This window comes from Astyanax mexicanus, chromosome 19 (genome assembly GCF_023375975.1).
Source record: "Astyanax mexicanus isolate ESR-SI-001 chromosome 19, AstMex3_surface, whole genome shotgun sequence".
In the NCBI taxonomy this organism is placed as follows: Eukaryota; Metazoa; Chordata; class Actinopteri; order Characiformes; family Acestrorhamphidae; genus Astyanax; species Astyanax mexicanus.
In genome coordinates this window covers 14,682,197-14,692,917 of record NC_064426.1, presented here as the reverse complement: position 1 = coordinate 14,692,917, position 10,721 = coordinate 14,682,197, and the positions used below count along the sequence as shown (strand labels likewise).

Sequence of the window (10,721 nt, the reverse complement as noted above, 5' to 3'; positions counted from 1 at the left end):
GGGAGTTTTTAGTGCCCTCAAAAACATGTTCCAATTCCCCCTTAAGATTCGGACACTCAAAAAAAAGGGCTGACATACTCAATAGTGCCCTAACTAGTAAATAGGGAGCCATTTCGGTCACAGCCTGAGTTTCATTCACACACAAAAAAGCTGCATTCAACGCTGTCCATTTATTTCACACCACAAAGAACAGCAAAAATCAGCTCAATAAACTCAACTAGATTTTATAAACATCACATGATCCAAACAGTCCTGAACTGCTGCTGTGACTGTATATGGAGATCTCACTGTTTAGTTACACTGGTGTCTTAGTTTGGAGGTTGTACTTTAAGACAGAAATCTGGTGTGAAATTGACCTGGGGTCTACGAAAACATAGTTTTCGTCACAAAATATTGTGACTTCATTTAAAGATTGCGATGGTTAGAGATCTTACTCAAGGTACTGTGTGTCCAGGTAATAATAGTTTTGAATGTCTCATTATATTTTTATTTTATTTTGTTTTAATACTTTGTTTTAGTTTAGTTTTCATTATTTTTAGTAGTAATTTTAGTTTTTCCATACCTTCTATTACGTAGTAAAAACAAAATGAAGGAAAATTATCCAGTTACTGTTGAACAACCAACTGTCCACGAAAACTGTAACAGTCCACATGATAGCAGCCTTAAACTTAAAATTTAAATATATCACTGCTGCTTAAAATAGGCAATATTAGAACATGAAAATAAAAATGTGAGAGACACATCACATCAGGGAGCTCAATCTAAACTTTACAGGTTTAACTCATTTTGACAAAAATTACCAAATCAAAAATAAGTGGACTATCAGCGCTAGAGCTACACTACAGCTTTTTACCGTATCAGTGCAGCAGAATTAACTATACTGCACCTCATATCAGAACGTTAACACAGCTGTGTGAAGTACACTGCTTTAATGTATGATTGTGTGTTCCGGAAATCATAGCTGGGATTTGCTCCTCTTTCAGGCAACTACTCAGAGACTCAAAAAACGACTCAAAAAATGTCCAGCCAACTATTTAAGACCTCAAGCTGAAGTGCACTTGGGTTATGCAGCAGGACAAATATCAAAAACACACCAGTAAGTCCACATCAGAATGGCTGGAGAAAAACACGGATAAGTGAGAACTCTAGAATGGCTTTTTGTCAATTCCTGACCTGAATCCTATTGAGTTGCTTTGGCACAACCTCATGTTCGGAAAACAATTCCGCAAACATAAGGGGAGCCAAAACTTATTTGCAAGCAAATACAAATGCTTGATTGGATTTCTTTTTCACTAATTAAGATCTTATTTACAAACTGCATTTTATGTTGTCTTTTTGTAATATTTCAATTTATTTGGTGTTCTGAAACATTTAAGTTTGTACAAATGTGTAAAAGAATAAGAAATCTGAAAGTGGCTCTGGATGGTCATTCAGGGATTCAGCATAAAGTGTCCTCTGAAAAATTTACAGCAATCATGTGGTTGTGGACCAGAATCTCAACAGGACGTTTTAGATAAAGAACTGAGGATATTCTGAAGTAAAAGAAAAGTGTCATTAGCCAGTATTAGTGTAGTCTTGCTGATAGAGCTCAGTAAAAATAGTTATGGACTTAAAAAAGACACATTTAGTCTCAACATTCTTCTCTTTCCTTTAATAAAAACAATGAAATTAAACAAAAAAAAAAGATATTTAGGCCACACATATGATGCGATCTAGTTACATTACAGAACTACATTATTATCAGTATAATTAGAGCGAGTGCAATTATTAATATAAACAAGATCAATCGCACACGTAACTGCAATGTTAAACACACACACATTCTCCCAACACACCAGGTGAGACGGGCCGACAGCATGTCCGGCTGAACATTGCACTGTTTGCTGGAGCTACATCCAGCACTGCTGTTGGGAAGAGTTGGGGTGGTGATTATGCAACATCCTGACCTCGTTAATGCTTAGCTTTTCGCTGAAAGCAATCAAATCCTCACAGCAATGCTCCAAAATGTATTAGAAAGCCTTCCCTGCAATAAAAGCAGGACAAACTCTTTTTGAAACCCTTGTTATGGGATTAAATAACAAATGAGAAGGTGTCCCAATACTGCTGTAACAAAATAGTGGTGGTGATTTTTACTGTGTTTTTTTCTGGACCTGGATTTGCCCCTCTGACAGTAGGAGATGTAGCCAGCAGGAGTATTAGTGTATGAGATGATAATAGAGGTAAAGAGGAGAAGACTAAAACAGCGACGGCATTCAGACTCAAAAGCAAGCCACGCCCTCTGCGTTATAATAAAAGATTCAAAATATAAAATCTCCAAAACATTAGAGCACTTCTCAGAATTCTTAGATATATGCATCATATCAAATGATGAGACTTAAAGTGTAGACTAGCACTCAGCTAACAGAACATAAGCGACCGCTCTTCCGCTCTGCTTAGCCTGCAGGACGCTCCACCACATGAGTTCACATGAGTTCAGAGGACTGATACTGTACACAGAGTTTAAAATCAGCTAGACTGAAGCAAAGTCAGAACGCTCCTGTTACACAAAACCATCCCAGGCCCATCGTTGTGCTGCTTTCTGCTTTATTATTTCACTTAATTTCCTTTTTTCCTATATATATATATATATATATATATATATATATATATATATATATATATATATATATATATATATATATATATATTTAAATTGTCGCTGTCACACATTTTAAACCTTTGGCATAATGTGAATCTGGCTGTTATTATTTTATATTGTATTAACATTTCATGATGTATAGGCCAATAGAAATGCTTTAAAATCATATGGAGGACACTGTAATGCTCAAGCCCATTTCACCCCTTGGCCCTACCCCCTGATTCTTGTTAAGCTGGAGGGGAAGGAGGCTTGCTAGCCCTTCAAACAGAGATTTTTTTAGAGGCACATCTTCAAAGGGGGGGTATGAGAATCACTGACAAGATGACAGAACAAGCGACCAAAAGAAACCCACAAATGTAAGTATTTTCCTTGTTAAAAGTGATGATTAGCGCTATAGTACCATAGTTTAATGTGTAGTTTCATTGTTTTATGGCAAATTCTTCATAAAGAGAAAAACATGGTCGCTAGTAGTCTAAATAGTACTTTAAAAGGAAAAACAAAAATAAAAGCTCCCCAAAATGTCAGCTCTTTATCACAGAGGAAGAAAAAGGATAGAGGATAATAAAATTATTTCTGCACCACCTCCCATCTACCCCTTTCTGAAGATATACGATGCCCTAAAGTCAACTAGTTAACCAGCAGCTAGCTTACTAAAATTTATCGCTCCACTGGTTTTATCACATCAGCCCGACAGTGTTGCCTACAGACCAGCGCCAGTAGCCTGGTAATAAAGCAGTGTTAGTTATTTAATTATTATTATTTATTTGTTTATTGTTCATTGACAAATGTCATTGTGAGATACCGGTGGTTCCCAAGTCTGTCACTGACGATCCACATACTGCACATTTTAGTGGTTTCTTGTAACACATTACCTCCTGTGTATGCATTCTATTTTTAATAAGAATAATCTTTCCTGTCTTGCCCAACAACTTCAGCAAATTCAGTTTTTTGGATTATTCACCCTAATAACTGTAAGAAATTGGTTTATTTCAGATCAGAATAATTTAAGTCACATGTTCTGTCATTTTGATGACGTATCGTGTGCTTGAAGGGTTGTTTGTCCCACTTCTTAGGAGGAGGATTTCACCCCTTTCCCTTGTAACTCTGTTCTAAGGGGATGGGCTACACTCAAAAAGAAGTGGTAGGGGAAAGACGTAGGGCAAAGGGGTGAAATGGGACCGGGCCTAAATGTTTGTAGATACCCCATCTAATGAATGTATTCAGCGACTTAAAGTTGCACACATTGCTGACATATATGTGTAAATGCACACACAAACATGCAGCTTGTCTAGTCCCTGTAGAGGTAGAAAGTACTGCCAACACCCAATAAATAAATACATTAAAATTTAAAATGTCCAGTTAAAACATATATATAAAATGAGGCTTCTTCACTGTGCAGACACAAATATGGACCTCATTTCATTTAGAGAATACCTTTATGACTGGTGGAGTTCTAAATGGAAGCATGCCTAATCTTCCAGTCTGTTTTGGTAAAGTGGCCTTTCAGCATTCTGACTTTGCTTCTGTACACTGATCATGTAAGACTGTAAGTTAAATACATTAATATACAATGTTTTTATTAAAAACACACTAACGAGTGGTTTAATCAGTAAAGCACTCCTCGCTCTCACGCCTTTACTAACGCTGCACTTCCACAGTCTGTCTGTGAGGGAGAGAAAGCAGTCTGAGAGCTTCAGTCTCTCTCTGATGGAGATTTTCACAGTAGCAGATGTTTCTCTGTCCAGGTTCTGGCTGGTTCTCTACAGACAGCGCTTTTCTTTGGCAGGAACTCCAGGAGGCCAGTGATTTACCCTAAACAACAAACAAACAAACAGACAAACATTAATGAGACTGTATAATCTACAATGTGTCTTGAATTTGTTATTGAATTATTTTTATTTAAACATTTCCAAAGACTCATTTCCAGCCGGCTCGGGTTTTGTGAGTTGGATTGCCCTATAAAGACTTTTAGACTGCTGGAAAATAAAATATACATCTCCATAAAAATTGTCAGCAGAGGGAAGCAAGAAGTGCTGTAAGATTTTCTGTGGAAACACTGCCCTGACTTTGGGCTTGATAATAAAACACAGTGGATCAACACCAGCAGATGACATGCATCTCCAAACCATCACTGATTGTGGAAACTTCACACTAGACCTCAAACAGTTTGTACTGTGTGTCTCTCCACTCTTCCTCCAGACTCTGATCCCTTGATTTACAAATAAAATGCAAAACTTACTGATGAGAGAGCAATGTCATCTGCTGCTGTTTCTCCACTGTGTTTTATCAAGTCTAAAGTCAGCGCAGCTTCTACCAGGAGATTTTACAGCACTTCATTCTTTCCTCTGCTTTAATGGAGATGCGGATTTCTTTTTCCAGCAGGACTTGGCACACTGCCCAAACTGCCAAAAGTACAAATTGGTCTTAAATAGTATTTAAATTTTCTAAAACACTGCTTTTGGGTTTTCATTGGCTGTAAGTCATAATCATCAACAATAAAATAAATAAATACTTACCATAAATCACTCTGTGTTTAATACATCTATATGATATATGAGTTTTGCATTTTAAACTGAATTACTAAAATAAAGTAACCTTTTTAATGATATTCTAATTATTATATAGATGTTCTGAAGTAGGATTTGAGTGTTTTTATAGTTTTCTTTTAAATGGGCCAATAATACTGATTAACTTTAACTTTGCTAAAATAGTGAAGAAGCTTAGTAGAACTGATGACATTTTTTAAAGCTAAATGTGTACATACATGTGACACGTGAGTTATTAATTAGAAATATTTTTATTATAAAACAATTTGTCTTTTTTATTGACTTTTGACGTCCAGCTTGAGAGTTACAGCAGTTTATAAACCTTTGTCAAAGCAGATAAGAGCAGATCAGAGAGAGAGACTTCTTTAGACAGGTAATTTCACTGTGAGTTCTCTGAGTTCTGAGATACTCTGACATGAAGTGAGTGGACTGAGCTGAAGCCTATGTTCTCCTTGTCTGGCTGAGGGCTCTTAGTGTTCCCTGTCCTGCTTACTTACTCTACTGCACACTCCAAAACTGGACCAGTCATACCGGACCCCTCAGAGACCTGCGGCACTGCAGCTGAAAAAAAAAACCCATAAACACACTGTCACATATTCACATACATCACTGCTCAAATATCAATGCATTCAATAATGTGAGAAACTGTTTTAATCACAGATAAAGTACAGCTTTCAAATCATTAGGATTCAGTTACAGTGTTTATATAATCAGTAGAACATCTAGAATTAAGTCGTAATATTACTGTCCAGAATGAAAATAAACATGCTATGAATCTTAACTGTGTATTTCAGTGACGTCGGATGTTATATAAGGAAGTGAACATGCTGAGTGTGATTTAATGCAGCACAGTGTGTGTGTTTGTAGCTGCCGGTCTGGCTGGAACTATCCTGACAGAACAAATGTTGGACACATGTTCTAACATCTGTGAGACTGGTCAGTGTATCCAAACACATCAGAGTTCAGCTTGCTTTAAATAACACTGATATAAAGCCTATAAAACATGCTGATAATTCTGATGATTTAACTCAATCTTAATAGATCAACAGTTTGGTGTTGCATGCAGAGCTGCCCCATGTGTCTGATTATTTGGCCACTTCTTTGAAAAAATTGTTTGGTGTACAGAAGCTCACCTGCTGGTTCTAATACTTTGGATAAGAATTTTTTAGCTCGAATATCCATTTAATAACTTTGTGATGTGTATAAAAAATGAATATGTAAACAAACTCTTTGGTTTTGAATTAAAAAGAATCATTCTACATTTTTGTTCAGGGTGGTGGTGAATAGAATTAGATGTATGAACCTTTAAAAGTGTCTAAAGCCTTCAGCAATTAAATAAAAAAATCACAATAATTATTGTTTTTTTTTCACCATCATCATCATTCCATATTAAACTCAGATTATGTGTGTAGGTTCACTAGTGGGATTGGATAGTACATAAAATTACTACAATTGTGTTGTTTTCATGGCCAAGTTGGGTTTATGATCACTGTAAAGAATCTGGGTTAATAGGTTTCTCTACAATGTAAATGTCACTCTAAATGTGTTCATCTTAAACACTGAATCAAGCAGAGAATTTTGATTTAAATCTTTCTTTAAAGGTCTCCTTCCGCTAAAATCCACTTGTTGTTTGTGAAATACGATAGGTCTCTTTGAGGTGTATATGCATGCTGTATGTAAAACTGTTCCTCGGCCTCCACTGTCTGCGATAGCTAAGAATAGGAAATACTCAGAAAAACGAGTCGATCAGGAAAAGCATCATGTCTACATCAACCTGAGCTGAGGTAGGTGCATTCATAAAAATTCCTGAGCAAGAACCCAAAACCCCTCTTTCTTCAGAGATCAGTAATTCAGTGATCTAAAGCAGGGCTAAATAGAAACACCTGAGCACTTTTTTTCCTACAAAACATGGCTCACATGGCATTCATTCATACTAGAGACCACAACTAGACATTTTAAAACGAATGAAAAAATGAGAGAATGAGACTTTAATGTGCTGATATAGTGTTTTCCAACAGATTTACAGCAACAAAACTGTATTGAATGAAGCTAACTACAGTAAAGTAATTAGTGTGTGTGTGTGTATGTGTTTGTTTATCTACTCACTATGGTCTTGCACACAAAGTGAGCAGACTCCCTCCACCAGCTCTTTGGCCTCAGCGGCCAGTTGATGTGCGGGGTCTGGGACGGGGGAGGGCGTGTCCGGGCTCTCTGTCGCGGGGGATGATCTGACGCTCCTGTAGAAAAGGAGGGAAGAGACATCAGACCAGTCCAGATTTCAGTCAACACAAGATCACAGAAACTGTACAGCTGATTTAGACACTCACCCGTTTTCTGAGCCTAATAAACTGGTGGTGGTGAGAACTTTGTGGACATTCTGTCAGAAAGCAAAAGAAACATTACAATTTTAACACACTACACACATATTTATAATCTTCTCTTTCTGTTGTTTGTGCATTTTTGTACATTATACACTCATATATACTGTAAGTGTCTGTAATGGATTAAATTAATTTCATCTAAGAAAATTAAATTAGTAAAGCTGTCCAGATACTTAAACATATATTTTACTCCGAATTATTCAACAGCTAACATATTTTTTGTTGGAAATGTTATTCATAGTTTAATGCAGTACATATTAAGACCTTATTATCCATTAGAAATTATTTATATCTTCTAGCAATTATTCTATATAGTACCCAGAACCTTGAATAAATTGAGTATTTTCTGTTAATAATCCAGAATCTACTATATGCTATTCAGTATCTATTATGAATTATTCAGTATCTACTACAAAATATTTACTATCATAAATGTCAATTAGTCAGTATCCCACTATGCATTACTGAGTATCTACAAATGCAGTATATACCACAAATAATACAGTACTTATGAATTATTCACGAATGAATGAATTATTGAGTATCTACTATGAATTATTTAGTAACTGCTAAGAATAATTCAGTATCTAACATTTATTACTCAGTAACTGCTGTGAATGATCGAATATGTACTTTGAATTATTCAGTAACTTTATTCAGTAAATATTACTATTAATCAATTTAGAGTTACTATTACTTATTAAGTATCCCAATAAATTATTAAATATTAATTAATTATCATTAAGTTAATGCTATGAAGTTAAAATTGAGAAATTTTGTAACCACATACAGTGTGTGTGTGTGTGTGTGTTCAGGTGCAGATGTGTTAGGTATACCTGAGCAAAGCCCAGCAGCTTCTTATTAGAAATTTCCAGATGTTTCCTGGATACTTCAGAGCGTCTGAGCTGACTGTCGATGATAGAGAGTCTCTTGTTCAGCTCCATCATTTCCTCCTGCCATAAGAACAGACTCATTAACAGCAGCTTCTGACACCCAGAACTAATGCTTTAAAACGATTTGTGAGTCTGGAGTTTCAGCATTAATCTTATGTACCTAAACTGTATGGACAAAAGTACTGGAACACCTGCTTTATTAGTGTTTCATTTTTTTAATCCAGCTTAACAAATCATTTCATCCTGTTTTTGTTGTAGTAACTGTTTTTATTGTCCAGTGAAGACCTGCTGGAGCATCTAATTGCATTCAGTGAACAATGGATTTTGCATATCTAAGTCAGCAATTCATTAGAATGAATCTTTCCAAATAGTTTTGAAAATATACAACTTATCATACAATATATGGATACAATCTCAAGTTTTGCTGACCTTAATTTTACCCATTACATTTTTCTAAGCAAGAAGAGCCGTTAATTCACAAAATTGCCTTCACAAAAGTTGATGTCCAGAGAAAAAGAAAGATTAATTTTATCTGTATAAAATGAATGATTATTTTATGTATGCTGAATGTAGAATAATTAAACATTTTTAGATTTCAATTTCAATGTCTGCATATTCTAAATAATCAAATCATCTTTAAAAGTTTGGAACTGTATTATTATGTTATTATTGGCACAAAATGGTCTAAAAATGACAACAATTTATCGCAATTCTTTATTGGATTATATACTGTCTAAATAAAAATGGTAAATACTTATACAGTGCTGGACACAAATATTGGCACCCCTGCAATTCTGTCAGATAATGCTCCATTTCTCCCAAAAAATGATTGCAATTACAAATGCTTTGATATTAAAATGTTCAAAACATTCAATTTGTCTTTAATGGAAAACCACAAAAAATAATTGTCAAAAAGCCAAATTGGATATAATTCCACACCAAACATAAAAAAGGGGGTGGACAAATGTATTGGCACCTTTTGAAAAATCATGTGATGCTTCTTTAATTTGGGTAATTAACAGCACCAGTTACTTACCTGTGGCACATAACAGGTGGTGGCAATAACTAAATCACACTTACAGCCAGTTAAAATGGATTAAAGTTGACTCAACCTCTGTCCTGTGTCCTTGTGTGTACCACCACATTGAGCATGGAGAAAAGAAAGAAGACCAAAGAACTGTCTGAGGACTTGAGAAGCAAGTCCATCTCGAAAGACCTGAATGTTCCTTTGTCTATTGTGTGCAGTGTCATCAAGAAGTTCAAAGCTATGGCACTGTGGCTAACCTCCCTAGATGTGGACGGAAAAGAAAAATTGATGAGATAAGATTGCGCGGATGGTGGATAAAGAACCTCGACTAACATCCAAACAAGTTCAAGCTGCCCTGCAGTCCGAGGGTACAACAGTGTCAACCCGTACTATCCATCGGCGTCTGAATGAAAAGGGACTCTATGGTAGGATACCTGGGAAGACCCCATTTCTGACCCAGAGACATAAAAAAGCCAGGCTGAAGTTTGCCAAAACTTACCTGAGAAAGCCAAAAACGTTTTGGAAGAATGATCTCTGGTCAGATGAGACAAAAGTAGAGCTTTTTGGGAAAAGGCATCAACATAGAGTTTACGGGAAAAAAAAAACGAGGCCTTCAAAGAAAAGAACGTGGTCCCTACAGTCAAGCATGGCGGAGGTTCCCTGATGTTTTGGGGTTGCTTTGCTGCCTCTGGCACTGGACTGCTTGACCGTGTGCATGGCATTATGAAGTCTGAAGACTACCAACAAATTTTGCAGCATAATGTGGGGCCCAGTGTGAGAAAGCTGGGTCTCCCTCAGAGGTCATGGGTCTTCCAGCAGGACAATGACCCAAAACACACTTCAAAAAGCACTAGAAAATGGTTTGAGAGAAAGCACTAGAGACTTCTAAAGTGGCCAGACCTGAATCCCATAGAAGACCTGTGGAGAGATCTCAAAATGGCAGTTTGGAGAAGGCACCCTTCAAATCTCAGGACCTGGAGCAGTTTGCCAAAGAAGAATGGTGTAAAATTCCAGCAGAGCATTGTAAGAAACTCATTGATGGTTGCTGGAAGCGGTTGTTCGCAGTTATTTTGTCTAAAGGTTGTGCTACCAAGTATTAGGCTGAGGGTGCCAATTCTTTTGTCAGGCCCATTTTTGGAGTTTTGTGTAAATTGATAATTGATTTGATTTTTTTTTCATTCTCTTTTGTGTGTTTTTATTGCAAGCAAAATAAATGAAGATATTAATACCAAAGCA

General features: G+C 36.3%; 1 protein-coding gene across 4 annotated transcripts in view; it reads right to left on the bottom strand.

Annotated features, from left to right (window-relative positions):
- Positions 1-1,636: 1,636 nt before the first annotated feature.
- Positions 1,637-10,721, bottom strand: part of si:dkeyp-72e1.9 (syntaxin-binding protein 4) — a 93,500-nt gene continuing 84,415 nt past the window's right edge. For all 4 annotated transcript variants that reach the window (XM_049468011.1, XM_022665875.2, XM_022665874.2 and 1 more), the window contains exons 18-22: positions 8,402-8,518; positions 7,512-7,561; positions 7,291-7,421; positions 5,682-5,745; positions 1,637-4,450 (exon numbers count right to left, since the gene is read on the bottom strand). In XM_049468011.1, the coding sequence (XP_049323968.1) occupies positions 4,399-4,450; positions 5,682-5,745; positions 7,291-7,421; positions 7,512-7,561; positions 8,402-8,518 (414 nt within the window). In that variant the 3' untranslated portion in view covers positions 1,637-4,398. The remainder of the gene's footprint in view (positions 4,451-5,681; positions 5,746-7,290; positions 7,422-7,511; positions 7,562-8,401; positions 8,519-10,721) is intronic.